The sequence below is a fragment of the Hyperolius riggenbachi genome, chromosome 3 (assembly GCF_040937935.1).
Source record: "Hyperolius riggenbachi isolate aHypRig1 chromosome 3, aHypRig1.pri, whole genome shotgun sequence".
Taxonomy (NCBI): domain Eukaryota; kingdom Metazoa; phylum Chordata; class Amphibia; order Anura; family Hyperoliidae; genus Hyperolius; species Hyperolius riggenbachi.
In genome coordinates this window covers 457,636,830-457,647,110 of record NC_090648.1, presented here as the reverse complement: position 1 = coordinate 457,647,110, position 10,281 = coordinate 457,636,830, and the positions used below count along the sequence as shown (strand labels likewise).

The 10,281-nt window shown below is 41.8% G+C and overlaps 1 protein-coding gene across 1 annotated transcript in view; it reads left to right on the top strand.

Annotated features, from left to right (window-relative positions):
• Positions 1-408: 408 nt before the first annotated feature.
• STING1 (stimulator of interferon response cGAMP interactor 1) overlaps positions 409-10,281 on the top strand; it is a 48,192-nt gene continuing 38,319 nt past the window's right edge. The window contains exons 1-3 of the mRNA XM_068273005.1: positions 409-498; positions 5,532-5,782; positions 6,420-6,606. Coding sequence (XP_068129106.1) covers positions 5,532-5,782; positions 6,420-6,606 — 438 coding nt within the window. The 5' untranslated portion in view covers positions 409-498. The remainder of the gene's footprint in view (positions 499-5,531; positions 5,783-6,419; positions 6,607-10,281) is intronic.

Below are 10,281 nucleotides of genomic sequence, written 5' to 3'. Positions count from 1 at the left end.
CATACTTCTAACACACCGATGTGAACGTATCATTACAATATAATTCTTGCATTGCAGTGACAATGCAATTATTTGGTCTGACGCAACACAATGCAACACCCCCATGTGAACATAGCCTTAGAAGAGGAAAGAGGGGTGGGGGATTTCCCTAAAAAAAATTAGACAGTGAGCTGTGAAACAAGGATGCCTTTGTTTTGCATTACCACCAATCACCAAGCAAATGTTTTTGATCTTTTTCAGCACATGTTGGTATATGAAATCCAAAAGCATCATATTAGTTAATATGAGAACTTCCTCTTCTCCGATTTCCAAAGTGTACATTACAGGATATCACTGCATACATAACAGATTGCAGTTCAGTGTCACACTCCCTGTACTGACAGTTTTGCTTTTGGTTTCATTTCTCGGGAATTTGAGAATCACACAGCTACATACATTTCTGGTTTTCTAATGCTTTGTTATGCAGGGGATTTAAGGGACAAGATCACCTAAGTCAAGGTAAGCTGATAAATGCTTGTCAATGATTAAACATGGATAATTAGAAAAGTAAACGTTTATAGTATATGACCTGTAATCTGACATGTAATAACGTGTGCATTCTGTACATCCACCTTTTGTGCTCTACTTCCTGGTTGTAATCAGGGCAGGTTTCTGTTATTGTAACTACAACTTTGCAGTAAAAAAAGCAATATTTGGAAAAACTTTCAGTAATTGCTGAATCGTTTTATTACGTGTGCATTGTGATGAATGTGTCTTATAAATACTGCAAACAAAAAACAATCAACAGTGAAAGAGTTATTCTGAATTATAAAATATATGCCAGAGATGACATGTGACTTGATGAAATAGACATGTTCATATACAGTGGCAACCATACAGACACTTGTGATGTGCTTTTTTTTCTTTTTTCCCTGCCTGAAAGAGTTTATAATTAGCTATGGAACTGACAGTTTTTCTCCAGTCAGGAGTCAGTCGGCTCGCTGATAACAAATTACAGCTTTAAAACACTTTCCTAAGCAGATACCTGGGTTTTTTACTGTGAGAACAAAAGATAAAAAGGTCAATAGTTCATGTATTTTCACTCTGGGACTCTTGAGACATTGCAGTTGAGCAGAGACTATGAAACAATAAATCTGCTTTGTAAATGTTTATGCATAAAATAAAACCTTGAGATATCTAAAAGAGTCATTTTAGGAGTAAAAGGACAGATCCAATTGTTTATCTCATTAGTTTACTTTCATCTCTGATTTTCACTGGATGCCAGCAGCACAAGAAGGAAAACACAATCGGAATTGCATGTAGTGTAAAAGATCCCCGAGCCATTACAATTAACAGGATTTATATACTTACCTGGGGCTTCCTCCAGCCCCCTGTAGGCTTTGGGCTCCCTCCATGTCCATCCTGTCCCATCTATTCTCCCAGTGTCAGCCCAGGTAGTTGGAAACTCCTATGTATGTGCGGCCCCATCATTCTGTCCCTGCACAGTTAGTAACTGCACAGCAGGGACCGTGACCAAGGAGGCGCCAGGGCTGCGCATGCGAAGTAGTCCCTGACTGGCTTAGTCCGGGGATTTACCTGGACTGCCAGTTGTGGGAGTGGATCGGGGCGGACTGACAACTCATGGGGCCCCCAGGCAATAGGAGATAATGGATCCCCGTACACCCGCAAGCCACACCCACTTGCACGGCGGAGGCATAGGTGCCTCCAATATAAGTAGCCAGTACAGTTACCCCCAGTATAGGTTAGAGAAGTAGGTGCCCGAAGCATAGATTAGATAGGTAGGTACCCCCCCACACTGACCATGGGCCCTTGGTCCATGCCCGAGTGCCCTAATGGTCAGTCTGCCCCTGGAGCGGATGGACACCAAGGGAGCCCACAGATTACTTGGGGGCTGGAGGAAGCCCCAGGTAAGTATAATTCCCTTTCATTTCAAAGTCTCAGGTACACTTTAAGGAAAACCAGAGACGACTGGCCCTGACTGGCAGAAGTGACAGGACCCGGTACTGGCAATAGAGGCGGCAGAGGAGGGCGGCGTGGGAGTGATGCATGCTGATGGGGCTGGAGGAAGCCCCATGTATGTATAAATCTATTCTGAGCTTTCATCTCTGGTTCTCTTTAAAGGGAACCATAGACGAAGCACCCTTGTGTATTTTACCATGTATATCAGTAAGAACATTAGAGAAAACACTTACCATGCTCTCTGTTTCATCCTCACTGCTAAAAGTGTCTGTTATCAGCAGTCACAAGAATCCCAGACTGAGCAATTAAATCTTGCTTTGCTGGGAATGATTATTGCTGAGTCATTATAGCAGAGCCAGAAGGGGGCAAGCTTGGGCTTGAAATAACACCACAGAAGACAGACTTAGCTATAATCTTTCTGTAGCAAAGCTAGACGGAGCAGCCTGACTGCTCAGTCGGGGATTCTTATCAGAGGTGATAACAGTCAGATTACACAGAGAACAATGAAACAAAGGGCAGATTAGGTGTTTACTGTCATGTTCCCACTGATTTATAAGGTAAAATACAAGAGGGTGCTTCATCTCTGGTTCTCTTTATAAGCCAGGAGTTACAAAAGGGGAACACAAATTTCTGTTACCAAAACTCATAACTCTGCTCTGATTTTTTTCTGCAAACCACATGGGTCCCTCAGATGGAAAATGGTGTGCAAAAAATATGCACTTTTATTCACAAAAATGTCCATGATGTCCAAAATTGCATAGCAGCGTGTTTTTATTTTGCATGTGCAAAATTGCACATGAATTTCCATATTGCAGTGTAAATTCACCCTTTGAGTTTACACCATCCATCAGTGCAGAGATCAATAGAACGTTTTAATTCATATTGCTTGTGTCCTTTGGATCTAAAAAAAAGTGATACTGAGATACTGATAACAATTAGTTTCTTTGCCTGTTGAGTTTTGGGTGTCCACATTCCAAATTGTTTTATTACAAAGCTTGCTTACACAATGTGAGCATTATCAAAAATAAAATAACAAACTAAAAGAAGCCTTAAAGTGTACCTGTATGGAAAAAAGTGCCTCTACAGGGGATACTCAGCTTCTGGATCCTGGAGTGGCTTTCCCCATTCCGTACCAGCACTGGGACCCCCGAAAACCGGAATGTCAATGCTTGTCTTGACAGCTTGCGCATTCGCACTACCAGGAACCAGCGGCTTCCCCCTCCTGCGGTAAGTATCCATATTTTGGCATGGCTGATTTTCCAGGTTTGCTTGAAGTTAGCCATATATTTACCCATTACATACAGACCCGATCAACCATCTGATTCCATCATTTTATCAAATTAAATAAAAACTGGTGCTGCAACATGTACACCCGATCCATGATTCAATCGATTTTTGGTCTAAATTAAAAAACATCAACCAGACATGCTGAAAATTCTTGATCACACATGGTCAATCTGGCGCGACTCCATGCCACTCCTTTGCCGTCACCCCTGTGTCACCCCTCATGTCACACACATGCCATGTGGTACACAAGCCAAATGATACAGGTAATGGTGGACACAAGGTGATGGTGGAGGAGTGGCCAGGAGTCGCGCCGGCAGACAGGTGAGAATTTTCAGAGCATGGGCACCGGCACAGGGAAGCCTGATGTATGGGCACATTCATGCTTGCTTACGATATGATCAAGTAATCTCCATGTTTTTGAAGAGAGCTGCTCTGTAGAAGTGTAATCATCAGCATATCCTAGGCTACACTGCAGCAGTGCTTTCCAGTAGTCTACATGGAAGTGAACAGCTTTTGGAAAAAAAAAAAAACACTTTGAAAATTGCTCTGTTCAGCAATTTTTAAAGCAATTTTACAGTCTTCCTATACTTTACATTGAGGTGTAAATGCCTCCAAAATGCTGCAGGACACTCATTTGCATTTGGGGGTAAAAAATCACATCGCTCTGGTGTGAACTAGCCCATTCAAACACTTTAGCCAAGTTTTGAAATGCTTGTGCTTTTAAAAGTGCTCAAAAGCACTCTTGGTGTGAACCAGCCCTCAATCCTTTAGGTTTCTTGGTTGCACCTCGGCTAGCAATGCCACAGATTTTCTATAGGGTTGAGGTCTGGACACTTTAGCTGGTTGTGGCTATTTGGCTGTGATTGGTATTTGGCTATCCACATGTTCCCCATCACTGGGAATGCTAAAGTTCCTGAACCTGGACTACGCAGACAAGCAGAAATAGGAAAAAAATGGATCATTGGTGGATCATTTCTATGGTTGCAAGGAAGCATAATCTAAATAATTTAGTGTGAACAGAAAAATAAATGAAAAGGTAATTTAATAACGCTAAAGAGTGGCTCATGAATCAATGTTTTGAAGAATATGGAGTGTGATATCGTTCTCTTCTGTCTAGTCTTTTTCTTGTCTGGTTCTCCCTTCTAATTCTCAGAAGCTTGGGGATTTTCTGGTTAAATACTGAGCCATCGTTAAGACTTCAATGTGGTATCTATCTGCAATTACAGGTAGTTCCCGGTTAACGAAAGAGATAGGGACTGTAGGTTCGTTCTTAACCTGAATCTGTTCTTAAGTCTGAACATTATGCCATCTCTGCCCCTGTACCTCTTCTGTGCCCCCCTGCGCCTCCAATATCCCCCTTTGTGTCACCCCTTCCCTCTGTATCTGCTTATACCAGTTTAAAAGCCATTTTTTCTTTGAATTTTTTAAAATCGTTTTTCTCAAAAACTAGAAGTCCAATTTAAAAAATTGTTTATTTTACATGTTCCCATGGAAACACAGAATCCATGCCGTTCGTATAGGCGTTCATAAGTCGGGCGTTCGTAAGTCGGGGACTACCTGTATACCTGCTTTTGCCTGTCTGAAATAAACTACAGATTATCATTTTGTATTTGTCATAACTGATAATATTACATGCGGGCAATTCTGATTGCTTTCTACCTCTGCTGTCCATTATACTCAGGCCCGGACTAACATCACAGGAGACTATAGGCACAGATGTCCTGGCACCCTAGACTTCGTCCTCCATGAACTTACAAGTGTGCTGGCTGGCCCAGCTGTCACTTAGTTCACTTGACAATCATGGGTAGCTACTGGTGCTCCTTTGTATAAGGTAGCTAGAGTTATCTTCAGTGTTAAAGTAGCTAGAGATTTTCCCCAAGTATTAGGTAGCTAGAGGTGCCCTGACTGAAGGGAGATCTGGTCAGTTCAATGCGGAGACTCGGGTGAGTAACCTCTCATTTACACTCTGCTCAGGACTCTACATCGGTAAGGCGGGAGGGAAGCACTTGGGGAGGGGAGTGACCCACCTTTCCATCATCAGGCGCCTGTAGGCACGTGCCTATAGTGCCTTCTGGTAAATCTGGCCATGACTATACTTCTACACTGTACTGTATATATGACTATGTTTGTACTATATTGTACTTTTTGTTCTGTGCCCACTGGGCATCTGTTCAAATCAATAAACTGATTTCTTAAAAGAAAATGTGTGATAGTGATGAATGTATCTGCAGTTTACTGTTATACGCAGCTAATACTTTTTATGTGCATGTTTTTTTTTTTTTCAGATGGATTCCCTGATACAACGTAAATCTCAAATGATCTCCATTATTCCTCTACCTAGAGGGATCCGCGCTATTAAGGCTACCTGGTTCCTTATTTTCATGTGTGTTGCAATCCTGTACGTTCATGGACTTGAACATTATACCAGCATTCAGTTTGCCTATAGCATGGCAGTGACTTTTATCATCACTCAAGTCTGTCATTTGATTGCCAGCCTCTGTGATTTTTTTGAAGAAATTGCACATGTGCATACAAGGTAATTATACAAACATAGTGCAAATCATTAGATGATTAGATGAGGCATGGAAAATGAAGGATTTTCTTTATGCAGCTCATATCTCTCATTAATTGTCATAATTCATTTTTTTATTTTTGATAATTCTTTTTTAAGTTTGTTGCTCGTTTGATGTTCAGCCAATCATTAGATGGTGACACCCTGATGTAGACAGTGGATGAGCTTGGTAATGATGAGCTGTCAAACATATGAGAGGCGACACCTACAGCAGTAGCAAAGAAGTAGTTTACAGACTTGGCCATCACCCTGTTTTAATGGCCAAACAGGTCATTGTTAAAGGAAACCTAAATCAAAATGAAAAAAAAAAGTTTCACTTACCTAAGGGGTTCTAGCAGCCCCTAGCAGACGTCCTGTGCCCACGCTGTCCTGGAACGATCCTCCGGTCCCCCGCGGTGGCTAAGTTTCGGTTTACACCAACAAGTCAGTCAATGGCCACTGCACCTGAGTGGTCCTGGAGGCGCACATCCTTGCGTTGCCGGGAGCGTCCTGCGCAGGTGCAGAGATTTTCAAGTACTGGTTTAATGCAAGCTGATATATTGTTGTTATCTGTTGAACAGTAATTCAAGAAAAATAATATCCATCTATTATTTTCTTAAAGGTATCATGGAAATTACTTCAACGTGCTAAAATCAAGCCTGAATGTGAGACACTTATCTCTTGTCACTTTAATCAGCATCATTACCTATACGTTTTCTGAGGAAGTGGCATTTCCACGATTCTCCTTCAGGATGAACTTGCTTATCACACTTGTCTGCAATTTGCTGTGCAAGCATTTTGGTCTTCAGGTATGATATATACAATTATATCTTCATTTCTATAATTCATCAAGTGATTATAATAGGCTATTGATTTCTTATCACTGTAACTGATGAATATGATGATGTGCAAACCTAGATATTATCATAAATGGGGTAAGAGGCACCCAGAAGTAGATAAAACTGAGTTAAAAACAGCTGAAAATATAAAAACAGAGGTGGCTTATCTCAATAACAACAAATTCATATAAATATGAATTATAATAAGTGCAGGCAACGCATTTCGTGGGTCTGCGCCCACTTCCTCAGGCCAAATAAACTGCCAGAGTTGTATCAGATCCAGATACAGAGGGCCTTTATAAGGCCTTTGCCCCTTTTTTTCTTCTATTTTAGGGTGTTTGGTGACCCTATCTTGTAGATATTATCATACATATCTACAATTTATTGTGCCTGCGACATAGTATTAATGAGAACAAGGTTCTTATGTTTAAATCATTTCTTATAATGTACTGCTGCAAAAACTTTTCACATTTTTCACATTGTTGCACTGTTATTGTTTGCTTGTTCTGTGTTGGTATTTCTACTACCAACTACATATTTCTAGGTGCGTTTTTTCTACAGTAGCTAATGTTAAAAATGGATATAATGCTCTATGTGTGAAAAAATGGAGCAGGCTGTCAGGTGTTTCCCCACATACAAAGATTTCCATTAGCTATGAGCAAGCTGTAACGATTGTGGAATTCTCTCCGTGATCAGCGCACAGGACGTGCGCTGACACTGCGGAAAACCTCCACAAGCGTATAATTTGAGGGAACCCAACAAAAGGTGCAACGCACCTGTAGAGGGAAATTCCTGTCGGCAGGTGGAGCTGTGGAGTGCAGAGGAACAGGTCCTCTGCCCTGCCACAGACGCCAGACAGGAATTGTACGAAGGGAAGAACCGCAGGGCAAGATAGCCCTGAAAGAGAGAGATCAAAGCAACAGAGGGTATGTGTGTCCACCAATCTAGTCGCCACCCTGCGACGATGAACACACAACCATGAAGACCAGGTGAGAAGGCAATCGCCAGAGATGGCGATTGCTAACAGCGACACAAGACCGAATAAGCACAGATGAGGAATGTATGTATGTCCACCAATCTAGCCGCCAACCTGCGACGGTGGACACACAACAAAGGAAACCAAGTGAGAACACAATCGCAAGAGAAGCGATTGCGAAAGAGAATGAGCACAGGGACAGAATGTATGTGTGTGCCCCGATCTAGTCGCCAACCCGCGACGGTGCACACACAACAGCAGAAACGAAGTAGGAACGCAATCGCGAGAGCGGCGATTGCCAGAGGTGACACAAGGCTGAAGCAAGACAGGGCATGAGAGTAGCAAAGGCACAGTAATCATACAATGAGAAGATAAGGAAAATAACAAACGCTAACTAAACGCGAACACCGCACTCATTCGCAACATCGAACGCGTTTACTGCGTGGTCTCCGCGTGTTAAGCACAACAGAGACAAGCACGCCTAACTAACCACCGACAGACAAACATGAAACAGAGGACGCGGGCGCTTGCTTAACGGTTACCTCACCGAGCCTCCAGCAAGCGTTCGTATCAGACAAGACAGATACACAAAAACAGGAATAAGTGAGAGATACGATCCACTGCTCTTTCTGCCTGAGCGAGTGTGATCCAAGTATTGAAACAGAGCGAGTTGTAGATCAGAAGGATCCACAGCTGCTACTGCTAGAGGCTAGTGTGATCCAAGCACGACAGACAGAACAGGCAATACAAATAATACAATCCTGACTGCTCTAGCAAGGATGCCTAATGCAGTCCCAGGAATTACTCTAAGCTAATCTTCAAACAATAAGCATGGCTGACACTCCAGGAGTGTTTCACAGTACAAACCGTTATGACCAGCGACGTACTGTGGAATCACATGGTATATATAGAGCAAGCTTGCAAAGGATGTGGCTAGGCAATTTGCATGACAAACGTATGCAAATCCCTCAGCAGCAGCAAGCTGCAAAACTGACAAAAGGTCTCTTTTCCAGAGACCTGCAGAATGCAGACCTGAACAGTGGTCAAAAAGCTGCCTGCATGCGCAGGCAGCTGAGCGGATCATTACACAAGCCTTTTTGTGAGCATATGTACTTCTGCGAGCCTGATGTGTCTGTCAATCATAGCTTCTTTCAGGTGCTGCATAGGCATGTTCATAGCTTCACATATGCTGTCTATCCATCCTAGCCTCTGCCGTCCTCTTCTTCTTTTACTATCAATTTTTCCAAGCATCGAGGATTTCTCTGAAGAATCTGGCTTTCTCAGAATGGCCCATATGCAATTAACTCCTGGGTTATCTCCTAGGAGATCATTTTCATATTCTCTTCACAATAATTTTACAGTACTCAAAAGTTGGTGAAAAAGAACTATCAAAATTATTTTGAACATTCTTTGGCTTAATGGTAGCTTAAAATGCATTTTATGACAAGTTGTGAAAATACCACCGAGAAAAAGTGAATATCACAAAGTGAAATTTTTACTTTCACTTCTCCTAAGTGATATTTTAAAACTTGTCAATAAAATGCCTTTGAAACCACCAGCAAAATACTTTTGATAGTCCTTTTCCACCTATTTTTTTGGTACTTTTGCAATTGCAAAGTGTTGAATTTAAAAAGTTATTCTAAATAGAAGATGAAAAATATCTCCAACGAGTAAACTCAGGAAAAAAAGGTAATTGCATATGGCCCAATTTATATAGTATATAGTCATTTGGGTTGAAAATAGACATACGTCCATCAAGTTCAACCAGAAAGTAAAGTACAACTCCAGCCTGCTCCCTCATATATTCCTGTTGATTCAGAGGAAGGCGAAAAACCCTTACAAGGCATGGTCCAATTAGCCCCAAAAGGGAAAAAATTCCTTCCCGACTCCAGATGGCTATCAGATAAAATACCTGGATCAACACCACCGGGCATAACCTAGTAATTATAGCCATGAATTTCTTTCAACGCAAGGAAAACATCTAAGCCCCCTTTAAACGCAAATATAGAAATTTCCATAACTACTTCCTGTGGCAATGCATTCCACATTTTAATCACTCTTACTGTAAAGAACCCTTTATTTCCTAAATAAATGGCTTAAACGTTTTTCCTCCATGTGCAGATCATGTCCCCTAGTTCTTTGTAAAAGCCTAAGGACAAAAAGCTCATCCACCAAGCTTTTATATTTCCCTCTGTTAATTAGATCTCCTCTAAGGCGTCTTTTTTTCCAGACTAAATAAACCCAGTTTATCTAACCTTTCTTGGTAAGCAAAACTTTCCATCCCTTGCATCAATTTTGTTGCTTGTCTCTGCACTTGCTCTAAAACTGCACTTTCTTTCCTGTAATGTAGTGCCCAGAATTGAATTCCTTATTCCAGATGTGGCCTTACTAGAGAGTTAAACAGGGGAAATATTATGCTAGCATCCCAAAGTTTTATTTCCCAAAATTGAATTTGCTTTACAGTGCAGTTTCTAGGCTAAAATGCACCCAGGGCGAGGGTGTAAAAATTGCGCCCCCCACCGAAGCAAGGTATGGGTGCCCGCAGTGTAGGTTAGCCAGGTCTAGTTGCACTCAGTATAGATTCCCCCAGAATAGGTACCCCAGTATAGGTAGCCAGCTGTAGGTCCCCCCAGTATAGGTAGCCAGGCATAGGTGAGCCAGTATAGTTG